This window comes from Gorilla gorilla, chromosome 16 (assembly GCF_029281585.2).
Source record: "Gorilla gorilla gorilla isolate KB3781 chromosome 16, NHGRI_mGorGor1-v2.1_pri, whole genome shotgun sequence".
Taxonomy (NCBI): Eukaryota; Metazoa; Chordata; class Mammalia; order Primates; family Hominidae; genus Gorilla; species Gorilla gorilla.
Genome location: NC_073240.2, coordinates 29561109 through 29584654, shown reverse-complemented (window position 1 = coordinate 29584654; position 23546 = coordinate 29561109). Strand labels below are relative to the sequence as shown.

The window sequence follows — 23546 nt, the reverse complement described above, 5'->3', positions numbered from 1 at the left end:
GTGCAGGTTAGTTACATATGTATACATGTGCCATGCTGGTGCGCTGCACCCACTAAATCGTCATCTAGCATTGGGTATATCTCCCAATGCTATCCCTCCCCCCTCCCCCCACCCCACAACAGTCCCCAGAGTGTGATGTTCCCCTTCCTGTGTCCATGTGTTCTCATTGTTCAATTCCCACCTATGAGTGAGAACATGCGGTGTTTGGTTTTTTGTTCTTGGGATAGTTTACTGAGAATGATGATTTCCAATTTTATCCATGTCCCTACAAAGGACATGAACTCATCATTTTTTATGGCTGCATAGTATTCCATGGTGTATATGTGCCACATTTTCTTAATCCAGTCTATCATTGTTGGACATTTGGGTTGGTTCCAAGTCTTTGCTTTTGTGAATAATGCCGCAATAAACATACGTGTGCATGTGTCTTTATAGCAGCATGATTTATAGTCCTTTGGGTATATACCCAGTAATGGGATGGCTGGGTCAAATGGTATTTCTAGTTCTAGATCCCTGAGGAATCGCCACACTGACTTCCACAATGGTTGAACTAGTTTACAGTCCCACCAACAGTGTAAAAGTGTTCCTATTTCTCCACATCCTCTCCAGCACCTGTTGTTTCCCAGCACTTTGGGAGCTCACTGCAACCTCAAACTCTTGAGCTCAAGCAATCCTCCTGCCTCAGCCTCCTGAGTAGCTGAGACTACAGGCGCACACCAGCATGCCACGCTAATTTTTAATTTTTTTGTAGAGATGGGATCTTGCTATGTTGCCCAAGCTGGTCTCTAACTCCTGGGCTCAAGTGACCCTCTCGCCTATGCCTCCTGAAGTGCTGGGATTACATGTGTGAGCCATTGCACCCAGCCAAAATACGGCAGATTTGTAGTACCCCAGAAGGCTCCTTCCTGACCTACACTTTCCCACAAAGGAAACTACTCTTCTGACTTCAATCATCGTCAGTTCTGCCTTCCTGTGCTTCATCTAAGTGGGCTGGTACAGTGCACTGTCTCTCATATCTGGCTCCCTCTATTCACCCATGTCGTTAAGTGTTCCTACCACTTCATTTTTCTTTTTTGGCTGTGTAGTATTCCATGATGTGACTGTATCACCATTTATTCACTCTCCTGTTGATGGACATTTAGGTTGTTTTCATTTGGGGCTCTTATGAATAAAAATGGCAGTGAACATTCTTATATAAGTCTTTTTGTGGACATATGCACTCGTTTCTCTTGTGTACATGCTTAGGATGGAATTTCTGAAGGTAGGCATAGATATAGCTTTAGTAGAAGCTGCCAAACAGGTTTCCAATGTGCTTATACAATTTTATGCTACTGCCAGCTTGACAGTTCTTGTAGCTCTACATCTTTACCAATACTCTGTATAACACGGCATTTATCTTTAAATAGAGATAAAACGATGGTAAGATCCAAAGAAGTGTGCATGTTACTGAAGAACATCCAGTAAAGGGCCTATTTTATTCATCTGTTTCAGGCACTGAAAACCACTGCATGGCTGGATGAGGAAGGAGGCCTGGTACAACTCCAAAGGAGGCAGGTGTCCCTCAGGTGGGCTTTGTGTCCCAGAAACTCTGGGGAAGGGGTGAAGAGGCACCTTCTGGGCCAGCTGGTCTCCTCTGGCTTTTCTTGTACCCTAGGGCTCCCTCCAAAGAGACAGAGAACAGCCTGGCCGGGGAGCAGTATCTCCTACTGTGCTTGCTGTGAGCCAGCCACTCTGCCTTCTTTCAGGAATTACAAAATCCATAGGTCCCCGGCATCCTTATTTATGTATTTATTCATTTATGAGGCATGGTTTTTCTCAGCTCTGTTGGATGGGTCTCTGTGAAGGGAGCTTGGTGGGGGCGAGTGGCCCCTCCCTGGAGGAGGCAGGCCCCTGGTCAGGATCTCTGGGGCTCCAGGTCTCATAAGTGGGGGGGCCAGGCTCCCTAGAGAAACCCTTCTTGGCTAGGGCTGGGGAGCCCACCAGAGTGACCCAATCAGTTCTCAGGGCCTGTGATGGGGCCAAGTGGTTTTGAGAAGCCGGTGTTCAGCTCCATCCTAAAGAGCACTCATGCATGTTGAGGAGGAGGGCCGGGGTGCACAGCTCTGACCTGAGTCAGACCCACCTCAGGACTGAGCCCAGCAGGAGGCCCAGAGTCACTGACCATAAAACCAGCAGATGCCTCCCCCGTGCTGATGGAGATGAGTCTTGGGCATCAACTCTAATAATTTCTAACTGCACCCAAAAATACTGATTCACACAGCAACTAGTGAATAATAGCCTTTTAGAGCTAAAAAAAGCCTCGTATCATTTATTATAAATTAACATGTGCATTTTACACAAACTAGAGGCACCGTGGTGGGCCAGCAGCAGCCTGTTCAGGGGCCACAACAAGGGAGATTGGATTTCCTTAAGTGCAATGGGAGTTACTGGCAAGGCTTTAAGGTTTTAGCCACAGGAAAGGTGAAAGTATTTTAGAGCAATGTGGGTGGATTCAAAGTGAGGTTTTGAACTAGATCAATTTTTTTTTTTTTTTTTAGACAGAGTCTGACTCTTATTGCCCAGGCTGGAGTGCAGTGGTGCTATCTTGGCTCACTGCAACCTCTGCCACCCAGGTTCAAGCAATTCTCCTGCCTCAGCCTCCTGAATAGCTGGGATTACAGGCACCTGCCACCAAGCCCGGCTAATTTTTGTATTTTTAGTAGAGACGGGGTTTCACCATCTTGGCCAGGCAGTTCTTGAACTCCTGACCTCGTGATCCACCTGCCTTGGCATCCCAAAGTATTAAATTTTTTTTTTTTTTTTTTTTGAGACGAAGTCTTGCTGTGTCGCCCAGGCTGGAGTGCAGTGGCCCGATGTCGGCTCACTGCAAGCTCCGCCTGCCAGGTTCACGCCATTCTCCTGACTCAGCCTCCCGAGTAGCTGGGACTACAAGCGCCCGCCACGATGCCCGGCTAATTTTTTCTATTTTTTTTTAGTAGAGATGGGGTTTCACCGTGTTAGCCAGGGTGGTCTCAATCTCCTGACTTCCTGATCCGTCCGCCTTGGCCTCCCAAAGTGCTGGGATTACAAGGGTAAGCCACCACGCCCCTCCAAGTATTAAATTTTTTATTTAAAAAATCTCCCCTCTCCAAAGATCTCCCAGCATTTCTGCAGAGGTCTCTACCTAGGTAAGGAGAAGAAACTATTCTTGGCCGGGTACAGTGGCTCACGCCTGTAATACCAGCACTTTGGAAAGCCAAGGTTGGTGGATTCCTTGATCCCAGAAGTTCGAGACCAGCCTGGCCAACATGGTGAAACCCCATCTTTACCAAAAATACAAAAATTAGGTGGGTGTGGTGGAGTGTGCCTGTAGTCCGAGCTACTCAGGAGGCTGAGGTAGAAGGATCGCTTGGGCCTGGGAGGTCAAGGCTGCAGTGAACCAAGGTGGTGCTACTGCACTCCAGCCTGGGTAACAGAGTGAGATCCTGTCTCAAAAAAAAAAAAAATTATTTGTGAGGGTGAAATTTAAATACCTTTGTGCATAGCTATCATTTATTCTTTGTTTTAATATTTAGTTTATTGTGAAATATAACACATATAGAAACATACATAAAACAACACACAGGGCCAGGCCCGGTGGGTCACGCCTTATAATCCCAGGACTTTGGGAGGCCGAGGCGGGCAGATTACTTGAGGTCAGGAGTTTGAGACCAGCCTGGCCAACATGGTGAAACCCCATCTCTACTAAAAATACAAAAATTAGTCGGATGTGGTGGTGCATGCCTGTAATCCCAGCTACTTGGGAGGCTAAGGCAGGAGAATCGCTTGAACCTGGGAGGCAGAAGTTACAGTGAACCAAGATCGCACTACTGCACTCCAGCCTGGGCAACGGAGTCAGACTGTGTCTAAAAAAAAAGAAAAAAAAAATAGGCCGGGTGTGGTGGCTCACGCCTGTAATCCCAGCACTTTGGGAGGCCGAGGCGGGCAGATCACTTGAGGTCAGGAGTTCGAGACCAGCCTGACCAACATGGAGAAACCCCATCCCTACTAAAAGTACAAAATTAGCCGGGCGTGGTGTTGCATGACTGAAATCCCAGCTACTTTGGAGGCTGAGGCAGGAGAATCGCTTGAATCTGGGAGGTAGAGGTTGTTGTGAGCTGAGATCACGCCATTGTACTCCAGCCTGGGCAACAAGAGCGAAACTCCGTCTCAAACAAACAAAAAACAAAACAAAAACAAAAAACAGTGTAACATGTTATTATAAAGTCACTGCTCAGGGACCAACTTGCCCGCTCCTGTGCCTCTAGAGGGAAGCTCCTTCCCACTGTTCTTTAGAGTTTTATATGTTAAGTACAGGAGTCAACAAACTAGGCCTATGCACCACATCTGGCACCCAGCCTTTATTTATTTTTTGAGATGGTGTCTCACTCTGTCACCCTGGCTGCAGTGTGGTAGCACGATCTCGGCTCACTGCAACCTCCACCTCCCAGATTCAAGCAATTCTCCTGCCTCAGCCTCCTGAGTAGCTGGGATTACAGGTGTGTGCCACCACACCCGGCTAATTTTTATATTTTTGGTAGAGACGGGGTTTCACCATGTTGGTCAGTCTGGTCTCGAACTCCTGACGTCAGGTGATCCGCCTGCGATGCCCTCTCAAAGTGCTGGGATTACAGGCATGAGGCATGATGCCTGACCCAGCCTTTTTTAAAATGAAGGTTTCGGCTGGCGCGGTGGCTCATGTCTGTAGTCCCAGCACTTTGGGAGGCCAAGGCAGGTGGATCACCTGAGGTCAGTAGTTGGAGACCACCCTGGCCAACATGGTGAAACCCCATCTGTACCAAAATACAAAAATTAGCTGGGTGTGATGGCAGGCACATGTAATGCCAGCTACTCGGGAGCCTGAGGCACGACAATCACTTGAACCCGGGAGGCGGAGGTTGCAGTGAGCCAAGATCACACGATTGCACTCCAGCCTGGGCAACGAGCGAAACTCCATCTCAAAATATAATAATAATAAAAAAGGATGTCCTTTTTTATCTCTCAACCCCGTTTTTTATTTTTTTTTATTTTCAGACAGGGTCTTGCTCTGTTGCCCAGGGTGGAGTGCAGGGGCCCGATCTTAGCTCACTGCGGCCTCAACTTCCCCAGCTCACATGATCCTCCCACCTCAGCCTCCCAAATAGCTGGGACCACAGGTGGGTACCACCATGCCCGCCTAATTTTTGTATTTTTTGTAGAGATGGGATTATGCCATGTTGCTCAGGCTGATCTCGAACTTCTGGGCTCAAGTATCTCTCTGCCTCCACCTCCCAAAGTGCTGGGATTACAGGCCTGAGCTACCATGCCCAGCCCTGCTTTAATTTAAAGTGTATTACATTTGATATTAGTACAGCCCCTTCAGCTCTTTTTTGGTTACTATTTTAATTGTATCTTTGTATCCTTTTACTTTCAATCTGTTTCTGTATTTAAAATGTTTATCTTGTAGGTAGCACATTGGTGGATCATATTTTGTTCTTTAATCCTTTCAGCCAGTCTGCTTTTCTTTCTTTCTTTCTTTTTGAGACAGAGTTTTGCTTTTGTCACCCAGGCTGGAGCGCTATGGTGCGATCTCAGCTCACTGCAACCTCTGCCTCCTGGGTTCAAGCGATTCTCCAGCCTCAGCCTCCTGAGTAGCTGGGATTACAGGTGCGTGCCACCAGGCCTGACTAATTTTTGTATTTTTAGTAGAGACAGGGGTTTCTTCATGTCGCTCAGGCTGGTCTTGAACTCCTGACCTCAGGTGATCCACCGCCTCAGCCTCCCAAAGTGCAGGGATTACAGGCGTAAACCACTGCGCCCGGCCAAAGTGGTGGATTTTTTTTCTCAGAAAATCTATTCCATTCTTTTTCCAGAAACCAAATTTGTACAAGTTAACTAAAATAAATATTTATACTCTAATTTTTTTGTTCTGAGGTCTTACTAAGTTTTTAGAATTTTATCTTTACATGTTTAGAAAAATTAGAAAATATAGATAAAACATAATCAAGAAAATAATAACAACTTTCCTTCTGTTCAAAGTTCATTACTATTAGCCGAGTGCAGTGACTCACACCTGTAATCCCAGCATTTTGGGAGACTGAGGTGGGCGGATCACTTGAGCCGAGGAGTTCGAGACCAGCCTGGGCAACATGACAAAATCCTGTCTACAAAAAATACAAAAATTAGCCAGGCGTGGTTCCATGTGCCTGCAGTCCCAGCTACTGGCAAGGCTGAGGTGGAGAACCACCTGAACCCGGTAAGTCAAGGCTGCAGTGGTGCAGCCTCTGTCCCCTAGGCTGGAGTGCAGTGGTGCAATCTTGGCTCACTGCAACCTCCACCTCCCGGGTTCAAGCGATTCTCCTGCCTCAGCCTCCCGAGTAGCTGGGATTACAGTCACGTGCCACCACACCTGGCTAATCTTTGTATTTTCAGTAGAGAAGGGGTCTCATCATGTTGGCCAGGCTGATTTTGAACTCCTGACCTCAAATGATCCACCTGCTCCGGCCTCCCAAAGTGCTGGGATTACAGGCCTGAGCCACCACGCCCCGCCGTTATTTTTCTTTCTTAGAGGCAGGATCTCACTCTGTCGCCCAGGCTGGAGTGCGGTGGCACGATCTCAGCTCACTGTAGCATTGATCTCCCAGGCTCAGGCGATTCTCCTGTCTCAGCCTCCCGAGCAGCTGTGATCACAGGTGTGTGCCACCACACCTGGCTAATTGTTAAATTTTTTTATTTTTATTTTTTTAGAGATGGGGTCTTGCTATGTTGCCCAGTTTGGCAACATGGGATCCTCCAACTCCTGGCTTCCTCCCGCTTCGGCCTCCCAAAGCGCTGAGAATTACATACGTGAGCCACCATGCCCGGCCTATATTGTTTTATAGTTCTTCAATTTTGTTTTGTGGTCGCTGGAGGTGTTTCCTTCTTCGATTCCCTGCACAGTGCTTCCACAGCTGCTCCATGGAATCTGCCCAAGACTTTTGCTGCGTTCAGTTGAACACACAGGAGGAAACTCTTCAGGCCCCAGCCAGCCGACCGCACAAAGATCCGTTCTCATACCCAGGGCAGCTGGTCTCGCCACTCGACCCGCGCCCTGGACAGCTATAGTTAGTGTGAGCGCGACCACCCGCCGCGGCGTGATCGAGAGCGCTCCGGCCCAGTCTCCCGTGGGAGTGCGGGATTGCGTGCGTGCGGGATTGCGTGCGTGCGGCGGAAATCCCGCCTTCCGGCGCCCGCTGTTGGCCTTGGCCGCAGCCATGGCGCTCCAAGTAGGAAGATAAGCGGGATTGCTGGAAGCGGGAGAGTCGGGAGGAGCGGCAAAGGGCTCCTCTTCCCCATTGGCTGCGCCCACGGAGCAGCCTCGTTGCGATTGGCCGTACGCGGGGGGCGGCAGTCCCGCGTCGGCCCGCCCCTCGGGCCGCGAGAGGCGCCGGGATCGCGGGCGCCGGCTGAGCCAGCGGCTCTTGGGAGGCTGCGTCCGCGCGCCGGCGGGGCGAGGCGGCCGGGCCCTGCGCGTCAGGTCCTGGCCTGGGGCACCTGGGCGGCCGGTGGCGGGGGCGGTACGGGCGCGGGGCTGGCGGGCGGCCGAGCCCGGGAGGCGGGCGTGGGCGCGGCGGCCGCACCGGGGCCTGCTCGGACCACCCGCGGGGCAGCCTCGGGCCTCTCTCCATCTCTTAAGTGGTGGTGGCTGTGGGTTTTTCTGCAGGCGATCCTTTTGAGTAATTTGTTTCACGCACGCACCCTGCTGTGGGGTAAAGCGGCAGACTCATGCTGCTGTCATTTGTCGTTAAAACGATGGGCTCCCTGTTATGTGTGTGTACTTCTTGGATTTGAGGGCAGGGGGATGACATTGTGACTTGGCTTCCTGTGACCGTCCATTCTCAAGGTCTCGTCAGCGTGGTGCAGAAACTCGGCACACCCTGCCTACCTTGGAAGGAGGCTTTCCCTTCCCCACCTCCCTCTCTCTCCATCTCTTCCCTCTTTCCCTCTCTCCCCTTCTCTCCCCTCCACCAGCTCTTCTCTCCCCCCTTTCTGTTCTCTCTCTCTTTTTTCTTTTCTGCATTGAACCTTTCGGGAGTGTCTTTGTAAACTATTAAAAAGCGTTAGGTCTTCAACGTGTGTGTTTACTTGCAGGCCTGAGACCTGGGAGGAAGCTGGAGAAAAGATGCCCTCTGAATCTTTCTGTTTGGCTGCCCAGGCTCGCCTCGACTCCAAATGGTTGAAAACAGATATACAGGTGGGGTTTGACATGTCTTTTTCTTGGTGTGTTTCTGCTTCCATGTTTAAATTTCTCGTGTAAGGCTTTTTTTTAGGGTATGTAAGGGGAAGTCAGTTGTATCTTGCTGAATTAGAGGAGCAGGTTTATTTCCTGTAACTTAAAATGTAACAGTCTTTATGGCTGTTTTTGTAGATCGTGCGCGGCTGCCTTTTAATTAGTTTCTTGCAAGTGCACGAAACTTGAGATCTATTAATAGGCAAAATTTTTTTCCTATTTATTATTACTGGTTAAGAAATCTGCCGCACTCCTAACCGTATCATGGTGACTGTTGTTTGTTACTGATCGTTTTTGAGCTGTTGAGTTAATTGTGGAGGGGAAAATTGGAGAGGTAAGTTGCAGTAATTATGGCTTATAGAAACTCACTCATTTTATGAGGTCTTGTGTTTGTGTTTCTGGAGAGACAAGAGTTAGTTCAGTTGAGCTGTTTGTTTTGTATTTGTAACTCCTTATTAAGAGGAGTGCTCAGATTTTCACATCAAGAATATGAGGAAACAATGTTGGCCTTAGATCCTAATTTTTTGATTTAATGAGATAATTGCAAGCTTGTCAGGACATTATTAAATAAATAATACAGTAATATTTCGATAGACAATTATTTACACCCAATCTACTTTTATTGGAAATGGCTTGGAAAAACTACTTTTGGAACTCCTTATCAGCAGCAAAAAGAAGTGTTTGAAATATTTTGTGTGTGTCTGTATTTTCCTACTCCCTAAGGTTAACCATTGTAAGTATTAAGTAATGTGCCTTGACTGTTCATCAAAAGTCGTGTAGGCTGTTAAGCAGTAGTTGATCATGGATACTTACACTGAAGTGTTATTGCCCCTTCCTAATTTTTCTTTTTTTTTTAAACAGGTATTGAGTGTTGGTAGATATGAGAGTCCAGTGTTTAGAGCTGTGTTGTGTGGCCGGGCGCAGTGGCTGACGCCTGTAATCCCAGCAGTTTGGGAGGCCGAGGCGGGTGGATGCCCTGAGGTCAGGAGTTGGAGACCAGCCTGACCAACATGGTGAAACCCCGTCTCTACTAAAAATACAAAATTAGCCAGGCGTGGTGGTGTATGTCTGTAATCCCAGCCACTCGGGAGGCTGAGGCAGGAGAATCGCTTGAACCCGGGAGGTGGAGGTTGCAGTGGGTCAAGATCATGCCATTGCACTCCAGCCTGGACAATGAGAGCAAAACTGTTTCAAAAAAAAAAAAAAACTGCTGTGGATGATGGGATTGTTATTCATAGTGTAATGTTACATAAGACAGAGTACAGAGAATTGGGTCAAGAATTGGTGTAGTTACTCTTTGGGTTTGTTTCTCTTTAAACATTTCCTTTGATTTAGCTATAATGATCTGTTTTGTCATTTTAAGTGGATGGGAGAGGTGAGAGATGAGTACTTTCATATTTCTGAAATCCTGAGATTCAGGCAAAGTTTTAATAGTTGTTTTTATATTAGTGTTTATGTATTTTGAGAAACTTTTTGGAGTAAAGGACTTTACGTAATGGAGTTTTTTTCTTAATAATTGTAATTTAATAACTGCTAAACATGAGTTCTAGTGTCTTGATCTAAAACCAGTTTAATGCTGAATTGAGTTCCTATGATGGGTTGGGCAGATAAACATACAGTGAAGCACCATTTATATCTTAGAGGGCCTGTTGTTTTGATTTATTAAGTTTAATACACAGTAGTTGGCCCTTGTTACACATTTCCAATATGATTAGAAAGTCTTTTTTTTTTTTTTTTTTGAGACGCAGTCTTGCTGTGTCGCCCAGGCTGGCATGCAGTGGCGCAATCTTGGCTCACTGCAACTTCCGCCTCCCGAATGCAAGTGATTCTCCCACCTCAGCCTTCCGAGTAGCTGGGATTACAAGTGTGTGCCACCATGCATGCCCGACTAATTTTTGTATTTTTAGTAGAGATGGGGTTTCACTATGTTGGCCTGGCTGGTCTCCTGACCTCAAAGCGATCTGCCTGCTTCGGCCTCCCAAATTGCTGGGATTACAGGCGTGAGCCACTGCACCTGGCCAAAAAAAAAAGTCATCTAAATTCCTCCTAGGAGTAAGGGAAATGACTAGGTTTTGGATAGTGTGCACCAGAGGAAAAATGTGTTACAGGTCTAAGTAGCATGAAAAAAGTGATTGCTAAGCTTTGTTTTATGTTCCACCAGCATTGGTTGTTAAACACAAGGAATGAATGGTGGTGTTTTACCCTACGGAATAAGACGTGGTTTCCCTCTTTGGGGAGCTTCCCTGCAGACGGGAATTGCAGATGGAAGCCTTGTGCTCACAGGTTTTACCCTTATCTTGTTGAGGATGGCTCTCCCAGCTGGAGTGGGAAGCGCTTCACTGCTTGAGACTTTTGTATTGGAAACAGAATTGACACCTGAGTAATGAATAATACATGGGATAGGAAGATGTTTCTTAGCCATAGGATTTAACCGATCTGTTTTCCACAGCTATTTTTGTTTGAAATGCCCTTAAAAGTTTTAGTAACTTTAGAAAGGAAGAGTTTTTGGAGTGTGAAAACTTTTAATGTTTGTGTGTTATAGAGAGCACTTATTGACTTCTTTATCATAGACATTATTTGGATACGTCAGGCCTAGGACCCTACATCCAGCAACCTCTAATGCAGGGCTCATTTTATGCCAGGCATATATATCTGGTTATTACATATAAACAGTTTAATTGTACAATACTTTCTTTTTTTTTGAGATGGAGGCTCACTCTGTCTCCCAGGCTGGAGTGCAGTGGTGCCATCTTGGCTCACTGCAAGCCTCCTGGGTTCATGCCATTCTCCTGCCTCAGCCTCCCGAGAGCTGGGACTACAGGTGTCCACCACTACGCCTGGCTAATTTTGTGTACTTTTAGTAGAGACAGGGTTCCACCATGTAGGCCAGGTTGGTTCTGAACTCCTGACCTCAAGTGATCCACCCGCCTCGGCCTCCCAAAGTGCTGGGATTACAGGCGTGAGCCACCGCGCCCGGCCTGTTCAACACTTTTCTGCTTGGTGTGTGGAGTGATTGAATCACCATGTTTTCCTTCACTGCTCTCGTGAAGAGTAATACGTTACAGAGCTAAGAGGTGTCAGTCACATCACTTTTTATTTTTACAGTAAAAGTACTTCTAATCTGATGTGATTGGTAGTTTTTTAGCAAACCAAAAAGTCAGTTAAGCAAAGGAACCATAAAAAAGAATATATGATACCTTAAAAGCTTTTTATTCTTAAAACACATGCCTGTTTGCCAGTTTTGTTGTAAAGGCGCATGTCTTTGAGCATAGGTCCAGAATGGAGTTATCCTGCCCCTTCTTGCATAAGCTGCACTCAGATGAATTTCCTACAGTTTCTATTTTTGGGTTCTTTTTTAAGTGGCACATGAATCAGATATGCATGAAGCAATTTTTTAAAAAACTTTTTATTTTGAATAGACTCTCAGGAAGTTGTAAAGAAACTAGAGAGGTCGTTGTATATTTGCGCATACTGCCCCAGTGGTTACATTTTATGTAACTATAATAGAGTATAAAGACCCAGAAATTGAAGTTGGTACAATGTGTGTGGGTAGTTCTGTGCCATTCTATCAAGTGTCTCTAAATATAACTAGTACTACAATTCCTATGCCGAACTGTTTCATCACTACAAAGATCTCTCTCCTGCCTCTCTTCTGCCACCATCTCTAACTCCTGACAACCACTAATCTGTTCTCCATCTCTATAATTTTGTTACTGTGAGATTACCAAGTGATATGTGACCTTCGGAAATGATTTTCTTTACTCAGCATAATGCCCTCAGGTCCGTCAAGGTTTGTTGAGTATATCAGTAGCTAAACTGGGACCATTTATTTGTCTCTTCATCTAATCATCAATTAAGAATGACTACGCATAAATGTAAGCTTTTAGAGTTAAACTTATTGTATATAAATATTGTCACTTTGGCTGGGTGCGGTGGCTCACGCCTGTAATCACAGCACTTTGGGAGGCGGAGGAGGGCGGATCACTTGAGGTCAGGAGTACAAAACCAGCCTGGCGCCCATGGTGAAACCCTGTCTCTACTAAAAATACAAAAGAGCCAGGCGTGGTAGTGTGCGCTTGTAATCCCAGCTACTTGGGAGGTTGAGGCAGGAGAAGTGCTTGAACCCAGGAGGTGGAGGTAGCAGTGAGCCGAGATCATGCCATTGCACTCCAGCCTGGCCAACACAGCAAGACTCCATCTCAAAAAAAAAAAATTGTCACTTCATGCTTAGAAATATCAGTAGATGGCTACATGGCTGGGTGTGGTGGCTCAGCCTGTAATCCTAGCAGTTTGGGAGGCTGAGGTCAGGAGATCGAGGTCATCCTGGCCAACATGGTGAAACCCCATATCTACTAAAAATACAAAAATTAGCTGGGTGTGGTGGCACGTGCCTGTAGTCCCAGCTACTCAGGAGGCTGAGGCAGGAGAATCGCTTGAACCCAGGAGGCGGAGGTTGTAGTGAGCCGAGATCGTGCCACTGCACTACAGCCTGGTGAGAGAGCGAGAATCCATCTCAAAAAAAATAAAAAAGATCAGTAGATTAAAAAAAGTATAAACATGAGTATCTTGATAAATTCTGTTCTCAGGCTTTCAGGTTCATAATCCAGTTGATAGATGACATGTAGAAATAAAAGACTTTGTAAATATAGGAGTCTTCATTGACATTTTTAGGACTGGATTCTAAGGGTGATTTTTACCTCTAATATCCAAATACTGCTGCTGCAATAGAACAATTTTTGTTTTCAAAATTCCATGATAAAAAAGATGTAGTAACCCTGTATGTGACATTTTGTCAGGTTAATTGAGAGCATTTTGCAGCAAAAAAAATTTTTTTTGTAGAGGGAGGGTCTTTCTTTGTTGTCCAGGCTGGTCTAGAACTCCTGCATTCAAGTGATTCTCCTGCCTTGGCCTCCCAAAGTGCTGTGATTACATGTGTGAGCTACTGTGCCTGGCCTGGTGTTTTAAAGAACTAACTTTTAACTTTGCTTCTTGGAAAAGACTAGTAATACTAGTTATAAAAAAAAAAGGAAAAGGGTTTAGCCGTAGGACTTTGATGACAATTCCTTTTTTTTTTTTTTTTTTTTGAGACAGAGTCTCACTCTGTTTCCCAGGTTGGAGTACAGTGGCACTATCTCAGCTCACTGCAACCTCCACCTCCCAGGTTCAAGCCATTCTCATGCCTCAGCCTCCTAAGTGGCTGGAATTACAAGTGGGCACCACCACACCCAGATAATTTTTTTTTTTTTTTTAAACAGCGGAAGAGGTGATTTATTATATGATTGTTACACTCGGCCACAAATAAACACAGAAATAGTCCGGAATGTCACAGGTCCAGGGCAGAGGACCAACATGGGCATTTTGTTTATGAGCAAGGTGGGTCTCAGAGGTGATCGGCGATCAGAGGGCGATGAAGTTCTAGATCCATTGAGACAAGCTCTAGACAGTAGCATGCAGTCCCACAACTTGTACCAGCATCCCCAGCATCTGGCATTCCATGTTTCTGCTCCTGTGGCCTCCACGGTGCAACAAGCTAGCGGTTTACTTGGACCTCTGCCTCATCTTTCTTCTTTTGCGCTTCAGCCTGCGCATTCGCTTCTTCCTCCACTTGGCGCAGAGGTTTCCAAGAAAATGGCGCTAAGGCCGAGAGCCAGATAATTTTTTATATTTTTAGTAGAGATGGGGTTTCACCATGTTGCCCAGGCTGGTCTTGAACTCCTGAGCTCGTGATTCACCTGCCTTGGCCTCCCAAAGTGCTGGGATTACAAGCATGAACCGTGCCCGGCTGTTAATAGGATCTTTTAATTGCTTGACCCTATTAAAGGTAGTTATTTTAAAAGTGTGTTTATAAACCTTGTCCGACCCCATAGATTCCTTAGCCGCCTCTCTCTGTCCCTCTTGGTTGACTCATGCCTGTGAGCCGCCCTTTGGCTCCAGTCTCCGCTGTGATGTCACGCAAGAGAGTTGGAGTATGGCTTCCTGACTGCCTACCAAGGAGCCAGTGACACAGCCTGGAAGGTGTGGGTGTGAATTCCCTGTGGTATGAACGTTCACCACTTTACAAGGAGAGATGAGGGAACTGAGTGTTTTTATTCCTCCCTTTTTTCTTTCTTCCTTGGACTATTTTATAGTCCAAGTGTAGTTTCTTCTTGCAAACCTTCTGGAAAAGCCACATATGCCTAGTGAATGTGCTGGCTGAACAATTGGTTGTATTTGCAGCTCATTGAGAAGAGGTGGCGGTAACATAGGAGTCAGCACATTTTTTCTATAAAGCACCAGATAGTAAATGTTTATGTGGGCCGTACGTGCTCTTTTATAACAACTCACCTTGGCCATTGTCCTGCGAGAAGCTGCCAAACGTGTATGGCTATATTCCAGGAAAATTTGAATGTCAGATAATTTTCATGTGTTGACATATGTTTTTTTTTTCCTGAGAGGGAGTCTTGCTCTGTTGCCCAGGCTGGAGTGCAGTGGCGCAATCTTGGCTCACTGCAACCTCCACCTCCTGGGTTTAAGCAATTCTCCTGCCTCAGACTCCGGAGTAGCTGGGATTACAGGTGTGTACCATCATGCCTGGCTAATTTTTTTTTTTGTATTTTTAGTAGAGATGGGGTTTCACCATGTTGGCCAGGCTGGTCTTGAACTCCTGACCTCCTGATCCGCCCGCCTTGGCCTCCCAAAGTCTGAGATTACAGGTGTGAGCCACCGCGCTTGGCTGACATATGATTCTTTTGATTATGTTGCAACCATTGAAAAATATAAAATCACTTTTTTAATATATATTTTTCTTTTTTTAGGAAATTAAAGGAAATAAGAATGGCTCCTACATAGGCAGAGTAGGCTAAAATCACACTTAGCTGACTGTGAAGTCATATACTGCATACCGTTGCTTCGCTGATCTCCTTGTCTCACTTTCCCACTTCCCTCACCCCATTGTCCCGAGCTGACATCTGCTGAGCAGAGTGTCAACACTTCAGTTCATTCCTCAGGCTCTTCTTCCATGACAGAAGTCTTTATATTTCTGTTTTCAGGGTCTACTCTTGGTCTGTTCTGTTGACTTCTATTTTTTTTTTTCATTTTTCAATGATGTGGTCTTGTATCTTTGTCATTATTTGCTTGACTTTCAGATATTGTATATGCAATATTGTAGCAATAAATCGAGGCTCTGGGTAACAATATCTTCCTCCAGAGAGGATGTTCTAGGCAATCCCAGGTCACTGCAGTCCCTTTGGAAATTGAGAGAATGCGAAACTGGGCTGGTTTTCTGTGAAGGCTGGTCTACTTCTAACTCACCTGTATTTCTGGTGTGTAGCCCTTTGAGGTTCCAGCTCAGAGCATGGGGTCTGCCAGGCCTCTTTCTCCTGTATGAGGGCCCTGGGAGTCTCTCAGAAGCTCCGTTTTGCTTCTCAGTCTCATCCCTGCTTGCTTAGGTTCTCTGGGCCTCTTTCTTCCTCTCGTGGGTCTTAGACTTTAGGAAGACCTCACTCTCTTACTGCTTCTAGGATGTCTTCAAATCGACGTACTTAATGTTCCTGTCTGACCTTTCTAACTGTTCTAGGAACCTGTTCTTAACATTTTTTCATATGTTGTCCTACGTTCAGTAGATGTTTAGTATTTTTCTGTAGGTTTAAGAAAAAAAGCCATATACCTTTACTCATCTGCAAATATTTGAAGATTACTTTTCTGTCAAATTGTAAGGACATGAAAAAGAAACATTTTCTAACCTATACATTAATCAGATATTCATTTGTTATTCAGTTTTGGATTTTATTGCCTGACTCTATAGTTCTGAAGTCACTTTAATAAATGCCTCAACGGGCTGGGTGCGGTGGCTCACGCCTGTAATCCCAGGCCGAGGCGGGTGGATCACAAGGTCAGGAGATCGAGACCATCCTGGCTAACATGGCGAAACCCCGTCTCTACTAAAAATACACAAAAAATTAGCCGGGCGTGGTGGCATGTGCCTGTAGTGCCAGCTACTCGGGAGGCTGAGGCAGGAGAATGGCATGAACCCGGGGAGCCAAGATGGCGCCACTGCACTCCAGCCTGGGCGACAGAGCAAGACTCTGTCTCAAAAAAAAAAAAAAAATGCCTTAACGGTTTGCTTGCCTAGTCCTGATTGGTATTAAAATATTGGTGGCCTATGTATGGGAGCGTGAAGGCTTGCCCTGGCTGCCGTGCTGCAGGTGTGGGTGCATGTTATGGTGTTGGTGGGAAGCGAATAAGCCTTGGAGTTGGGCCTCTTCCCAAATCCCACCTCTCACAGCCTCAGTGTTGTGTGGCCTTTGGTCAAGTCATTGGCCTTCTGAGCTTCAGTTTAGTAACTTACAAAAAGTGAGCCTGTTACTGCCTCTTTTGCTTGGGTCTTTTGACGATGAAAGTGCCTTTACTTGCCATGTCATTTCAGAGGTGTAAGATAGGAATGTGATATTGGAAAAGATTGGAAAAGAGTTCTCAGCCCAAATAACCTAATTAGAAGCTTCTGGGATCTGAACCAAAAAAGTCAAAAGTTGAAAAGCTACTGGGCACGTTTAGGTAAGTCAGCTACTAATAAAAAGCTAATTGGAGACAGTTGTAGAAATAAATACTGTCACTGTACAAATGGAAAGTCCCATTCATTTTTTTCTTTTTCTTTCTTTTTTTTTTTTCTTTTTTATGAATAGGGTCTCTGTCACCCAGGTTGGAATGCTGTGGTGTGATCAGAGCTTACTGTAACCTCAAACTCCTGGGTGCAGGTGACCCTCCTGCTGTAGCCTCCTGAGCAGCTGGGATTACAGGCACGTGCCATGCACTTGGGTAATTTTTACATTTCTATAGAGACACGGTCTTACCATGTTACCCAGGCTGATCTTGAACTCTTGGCCTCAAGCAGTTCTTCTGTCTTGGCCTCCCAAAGCTCTGGGATTACGGCGTGGGCCACCACGCCCTGCCTGTAGTCTCCGTTCTTATCAGTGCCATGGCTGTCTTCCAGTTGTTCCCAGGCTGCTGCTTCCTCAGTCAGGATCCTGTACTGTCTGTGATCTGGAGAGCTCTTCTCCTGGGCTTCACTTTTGCTTGTTCACAGTCAAACTCTCTGGAGACCTCCTCCAGTGAGGCTTGCTTTATTGCCTTAGTAATGTTCCACCTTTAAGGTGCCCAAATTGTTTTTTGAATGGTGCTTACCATTTATGTGGGTCATCAGTTCCTAGGAGGCTTCCACAGTGCATGTCCTTCCAGGAGTCCAGTGTCTACCTTCCAAAAAAGAATTCCTTGTCACTCAGAAGGACAAGGTCTGGCCTATCCTCTTCCTTCCCAGTGCTACCCAGGTAATAATTGAAAGGTGGTGGTAATTATTCTTGTTTCCATGTAAACTGGGCTTCCTCCTTGGCTTAGTCTTTAAATGTTCCATCTTTTGGCTCTTTGTTTTAAAATGGTACCTCTGTAACACTAATGTTTCTCAATCTAGGCTGTACCGCAGAACACTGATGTGTGGAGCCCAGCCAGTCTGGGGCGATCTTAGAGTGCTTTCAGGGCTGGGCAGGGGTCTCCCCTCTCTGCTTGGGTGTTGGCATCTTCTCCAGGACATCATCTACAGTCCATTTGTTGACTACTCCCAGATTTGAGTCTCTAGCCCTGAACACTCTGCTAAGATCTGGATCTATATTTACTGAGGGTTGGTGGAGTGGGGAGGAGCTCCATGTTTATGTTCAGTAGTTAGTGCAAATCTTAGTGGTTAAAACGGAACTAATTCTCATTCCTCTTCTGTTCCCTCCCTTATTTTCCCTTTCACATTTGATTTAACTTACGTGATTTGAAATAGTTTCTTTTTTTGTTTTTTAAGTCAGGGTCTCACTCTTGCCCAGGCTGGAATGCAGTGGCACCATCACAGCTCACTGCAGCCTTAACCTCCCCAGGCTCAGGTGATCCTCCCACCTCAGTCCCCTGAGTAGTGGGACTACAGGTGCGTACCACCACGCCTGGTTAATTTTTGTATTTTTTGTAGAGACCGGGTTTCACCATGTTGCTCTGGCTGGTCTCGAACTCCTGGGCTCAAGCAGTCTGCCCACCTCGGCCTCCCAGACTGCTGGGATTACAAATGTGAGCCACCGTGCCCTGCCTGAAATAATCTTAAAGACTGTACTTCCCTGTCTTGACTTCTACTGTCATCCTTTCTTTTTTGGACCCTTGGTAATAGCGTCTTTTTTTTGTTTGTTTGTTTTTGTTTTTGTTTGAGATGCAGTCCCACTCTGTCACCCAGGCTGGAGTGCAGTAGTGCGATCTCCACTCACTGCAACGTCCGCCTCCCAGGTTCAAGCAATTCCCTTGCCTCAGCCTCCCGAGTAGCTGGGACTATAGGTGCGTGCCACCACACCTGGCTAATTTTTTGTATTTTTAGTAGAGATGGGTTTTCGCTGTGTTAGCCAGGATGGTCTTTATCTCCTGACTTCATGATCCGCCCGCTTCGGCCTCCCAAAGTGCTGGGATTACAGGCGTCAGCCACCGTGCCTGGCCAGTAATAGCTTCTTAGTTCACCTTCTCTGTTTCTGTTTTCTGAAACACTTTAAGACACAGGTCAAATGTTGTATTCCCTTGAGTGCCTAAAGATAGTCTGTAATTCCTGGAGCACGGCCCACATGGAGCTGTGAGTTCTGACCGCTGTTAGCCTCTTATCATGTGCATTGTGGTAGGGTTTGGACTGAACCCCAGTGCATGTATTCACTGCGCTCCTCTGACTGAAGAGTAGAAGAGTCAAACCTTTCCATTCACTCGTTAAACTTCAGGGGCCCTGAATGTTTTTGGCTCACTTTTTAATTTTATTTTTTATATTATTTTAATTTTTTAAATTTAAATTAAAATTTATTTTTGACAGGGTCTTGCTCTATTGCCCAGGCTGGAGTACAGTGGAGTGATCTCAACTCACTGCAGCCTCTACCTCCTGGTCTCAAGCAGTTCTCCCACCTCAGCCTCCCAAGTAGCTGGGAGTACAGGTGCGCCACCACCTCTGGCTAATTTTTTGTATTTTTGGTAGAAATGCGGTTTTGCCATGTTGTTCAGGCTGGTCTTGTACTCCTGAGCTCAAACAATTCACCTGCCTTGGCCTCCCAAGTGCTGGGATTACAGGTGTGAGCCACCATGCCCAGCTTTCTGGCTAATTTTACAATTTTTTTGTAGAGACAGGGTCTTGCTATGTTGCCTAGATTGGTTTTAAACTCCTGGGCACAAGTGATTCTCTTGCCTCAGTCTTCCAAGGTGCTGGGATTAGAGATGTGAGTCACTCTACCTGGCTAGGGCTCACTTTTTAGGAAGGAGTTTACCTCTCCCCCACCAGCTGATAATTTTTACCAAAAGTCATATGTTTTGGTTCCAAGTATGTTTATGGCAGTTATCCTGTTAGTGATGTGAACAGAAAAAATAAGAGTGCTGAGAGAAAGCTGTTCCTTCTACAAAAACTGAAGGATGCTGGCTTGGTTTCTGTCGCTACAGAACAAGTTACCAAACACAAATTTGGCAGCTTGTAACAACAAGCATTTACACTCTCACAGCTTCTGTGGGTCAGGAGTCTGGCCATAGCTTAGTTCTATCCTCTACTTCAGGTGTCACAGGCTGTAGTCAAGGTGTTGGCTAGGGCACGCTGTCATCTGGAGCTCAGGTCCTCATTGGTAGAGTTGGATCCATTGTGGTTGTGGGACTGAAACCCTGGGCTCTTGGAGGCTGCCCCTCCCCACAGGCAGTTCATTGACTGCTTGCTTCTTCAAATTGGAGACCATCTCTTCAGGACGGTGCAGGGGGATGGAAAAAGGGAGAGGCAAATGGAAATCAAAAAAGAGCATAGTGGTTATATCAGACCAAATAGATTTCAAGACCAAAACTATAAAAGGAGACCAAAAAAGTCATTATGTAATGATAAAGGGGCCAATTCAGCAAGAGGCTATAACTATTATAAATATATGTATATATGCACTCAACACTAGAGCACCCAGATACATAAAACAAATATTACAGCTAAAGAGAGAGATAGGCCTTAATACATTAATAGATGGAGGCTTCAACACTCCACTTTCAGCATTGGACAGATCAGATCATCCAGACAAAATTAACGAAGAAACATCAAACTTAATCTGCACTGTAGACCAAATGGATTTAATAGATATTTCTAGAACATTTCATCTGATGGCTGCAGAATTTACATTGTTCTCTTTAGCACACGGATTGTCCTCAAGGTTAGACCGTATGTTAGGCCACAAAATAAGTCATTAAAAATTCAAACCTTGATACTAAAAGCGGACAAAGACACATCAAGGAAAGAATACTACAGGCCAATGTCTCTGATGAATATTGATGCAAATATCCTCAACAAAATACTAGCAAACCAAATTCAGCAATACGTTAGAAAGATTGTTCATTGTGACCAAGTGGGGTTTATCCCTGGGGTACAAGGATGGTTCAACATATGCAAATCAATCGATGTGATACATCATGTCAACAGAAGGATAAAAACCATGTGATTATTTCAATCGATGCTGAAAAGGCATTTGATAAAATTCAACATCCTTTCATGATAAAATCTCTTAAAACTGGTTATGGAAGAAACATACCTCAACATAATAAAAGCCGTATGTGACAGACCCACAGCTAGTATCATACTGAATGGTGAAAAACTGAAAGTCTTTCCTCTAAGATCTGGAACATGACAAGGATGCTCAGTGTGGCCACCGTTATTCAACATAGTACTGGAAGTTCTTGCTAGAGCAATCAGACAAGAGAAAGAAATAAAAGGCCTCCACATTGGAAAGGAAGAAGTCAAATTATCCTTGTTTGCAGATGATATGATCTTATATTTGGAAAAACCTAAAGACTCCACAAGAAAATGATTAGAGCCGATAAATTCAATACAATTGCAGTATACGAAATCAACATACAAAAATCAGTAGCATTTCTGTGTGCCAACAGTAAACAATATGAAAAAGCAATTAGAAAAGTAATCCCATTTATAGTAGCCACACATGAAATTAAATACCTGGGAAGTAACCAAAGAAGATAATTACAAAGATCTCTGTAATGAAAACTCTAAAACGCTGATGAAAGACATTAAAGAGGACACAAAAGATGGAAAAATATTTCATCTTCATGGATCGGAAGAATCAATATTGTTAAAATGTCCATACTACCCAAAGCAATCTACCGATTCAGTGCAATCCCTAGCAAAATACCAATGACATTCTTCACAGAAACAGAAAAAAAAAAATCCTAAAATTCATGTTGAACCACAAAAGACCCAGAATAGCCAAAGCTCTCGTAATTGAAAAGAAACAAACTGGAGGAATCAGATTACCTGACTTCAAATTATACTACAGAGCTATAGTAACCAAAACAGCATAGTACTAGCATAAAAACAGACACAGACCAACGGAACAGAATAGAGAATACAGAAACAAATCCGCACATCTATGGTGAACTCATTTTTGACAAAGGTACCAAGAACATACACTGGGGAAAAGACATTCTCTTCAATAAATGGTGCTGGGAAAACTTGATATTCATATGCAGAAGAATGAAGCTAGATTCCTCTTTTGCCATATGAAAGTTAAAAAAATTATGTTAAGTATCTTCTCTGATCACATGGACTATAACTAAAAATTGATAACGATGAATTTTGGAAACTCCACCAACACATGGGAATTAAACAATATGCTCCTGAATGACCAACAGGTCAGTGAAGAAATTAAGAATGAAATTAAACAATTTCTTGAAACAAATGGCAATGGCAACACAGCTTACAGAACCTGTGGGATATAGTGAAAGCAGTACTAAGAGGAAAATCAAAAAAGTAGAAAAACTTCAAATAAATAACCTAATGATACATCTTAAAGAACTAGAAAAGAAGGAGCTAACCAAACCCATAATTTTAAGGACAGAAATAATAAAAATTAGAGCAGAAATAAAATGGAGTTGAAATGAAGAAAATAATACAAAAGATCAATGAAATGAAAAGTTGCTTTTTCTAAAAGATAAATTGACAAGCCTTCAGGTAGGCTAAGAGAAAAAGAAGACCCAAATCAGAGGTGAAAAAGTAGGCATTACAACTGATATTGCAGAAATTCAAAGGGTCATTAGAGACTATGAACAGCTATATGTCAATAAATTGGGAAACGTGGAAGAAATAGATAAGTTTGCAGGCCGGGCGTGGTGGCTCATGCCTGTAATCCCAGCACTTTGGGAGGCTGAGGCGGGTGGATCACTTGAGGTCAGGAGTTCGAGACCAGTCTGGCCAACATGGTGAAACTCCATCTCTACTAAAAATACAAAAATTAACCAGGTGTGGTTTTGCATGCCTGTAATTCCAGCCACTTGGAAGGCTGAGGCACGAGAATCACTTGAGCCTGGGAGGTTGAGGTTGCAGTGTGCTGAGATCATGTTACTGCACTCCAGCCTGGGTGACAGAGTGAGACTGTGTCTTCAAAAAAAGAAGGAAAAAGAAATGGATAATTTCACAGGCACATACAGCCTTCCAAGTTTGAACCATGAAGAAATCCAGAACCTGAACATACCAATAACAGGTAATGAGATTGAAACTGTAATAATAAAAAGTCTTCCAGCAAAGAAAAACCCCAGGACCCAGTGACTTCACTGCTGAATTTTACCAAACATTTAAAGAAGAACTATTACCAATCCTAGTGAAACTATTCTGAAAAATAGAGGAGGAGGGAATACTTCCAAACTTATTCTAAAAGGCCAATATTACCCTGATACCAAAACCAGACAAAGACATAATCAAAAAAACAAAACAGGCCAGTATCCCAGATGAACATTGATGCAGAAATACCCAACAAAATACCAGCAAACCGAATTCAACAACACATTAAAAACATCATTCATCATGACCAAAGTGCGGTTTATCCCAGGGATGCCAGGATGGTTCACCATATCCAAATCAATCAGTTTGATACATCATATCAATAGAATGAAGGATAAAAAACCATATGATCACTTAAATTCATGCTGAAAAGGCATTTGATAAAATTCAACACCCTTTCATGATAAAAACCCCCAAAAAACTGGTTATAGAAGGAACACACCTCAACGCAATAAAAGCCATATACAGCTGACACACAGCTAGTATCATACTGAAAGGTGAAAAACTGAAAGCCTTTCCTCTAAGATCTGGAACAAGACAAGGATGCCCACTGTCACCACTGTTGTTCAATATAATAATGGAAGCCCTTGCTAGAGGAGTCAGATAAGAGAGAGAAAGGCCGGGTGCAGTGGCTCACACCTGTAATCCCAGCACTTTGGGAGGCTGAGG

At 44.7% G+C, this 23546-nt stretch overlaps 1 protein-coding gene across 4 annotated transcripts in view; it reads left to right on the top strand.

The window, feature by feature from the left end:
* Positions 1–7394: 7394 nt before the first annotated feature.
* Positions 7395–23546, top strand: part of HERC2 (HECT and RLD domain containing E3 ubiquitin protein ligase 2) — a 207605-nt gene continuing 191453 nt past the window's right edge. For 3 of the 4 annotated variants that reach the window (XM_063698424.1, XM_031002065.3, XM_031002064.3), the window contains exons 1-2: positions 7395–7513; positions 8128–8230. In XM_063698424.1, coding sequence (XP_063554494.1) covers positions 8159–8230 — 72 coding nt within the window. In that variant the 5' untranslated portion in view covers positions 7395–7513; positions 8128–8158. Of the gene's footprint in view, positions 7514–8127; positions 8231–16635; positions 16799–23546 lie in introns of those variants that run through there. The other variant, XM_063698423.1, reaches the window with a different exon arrangement.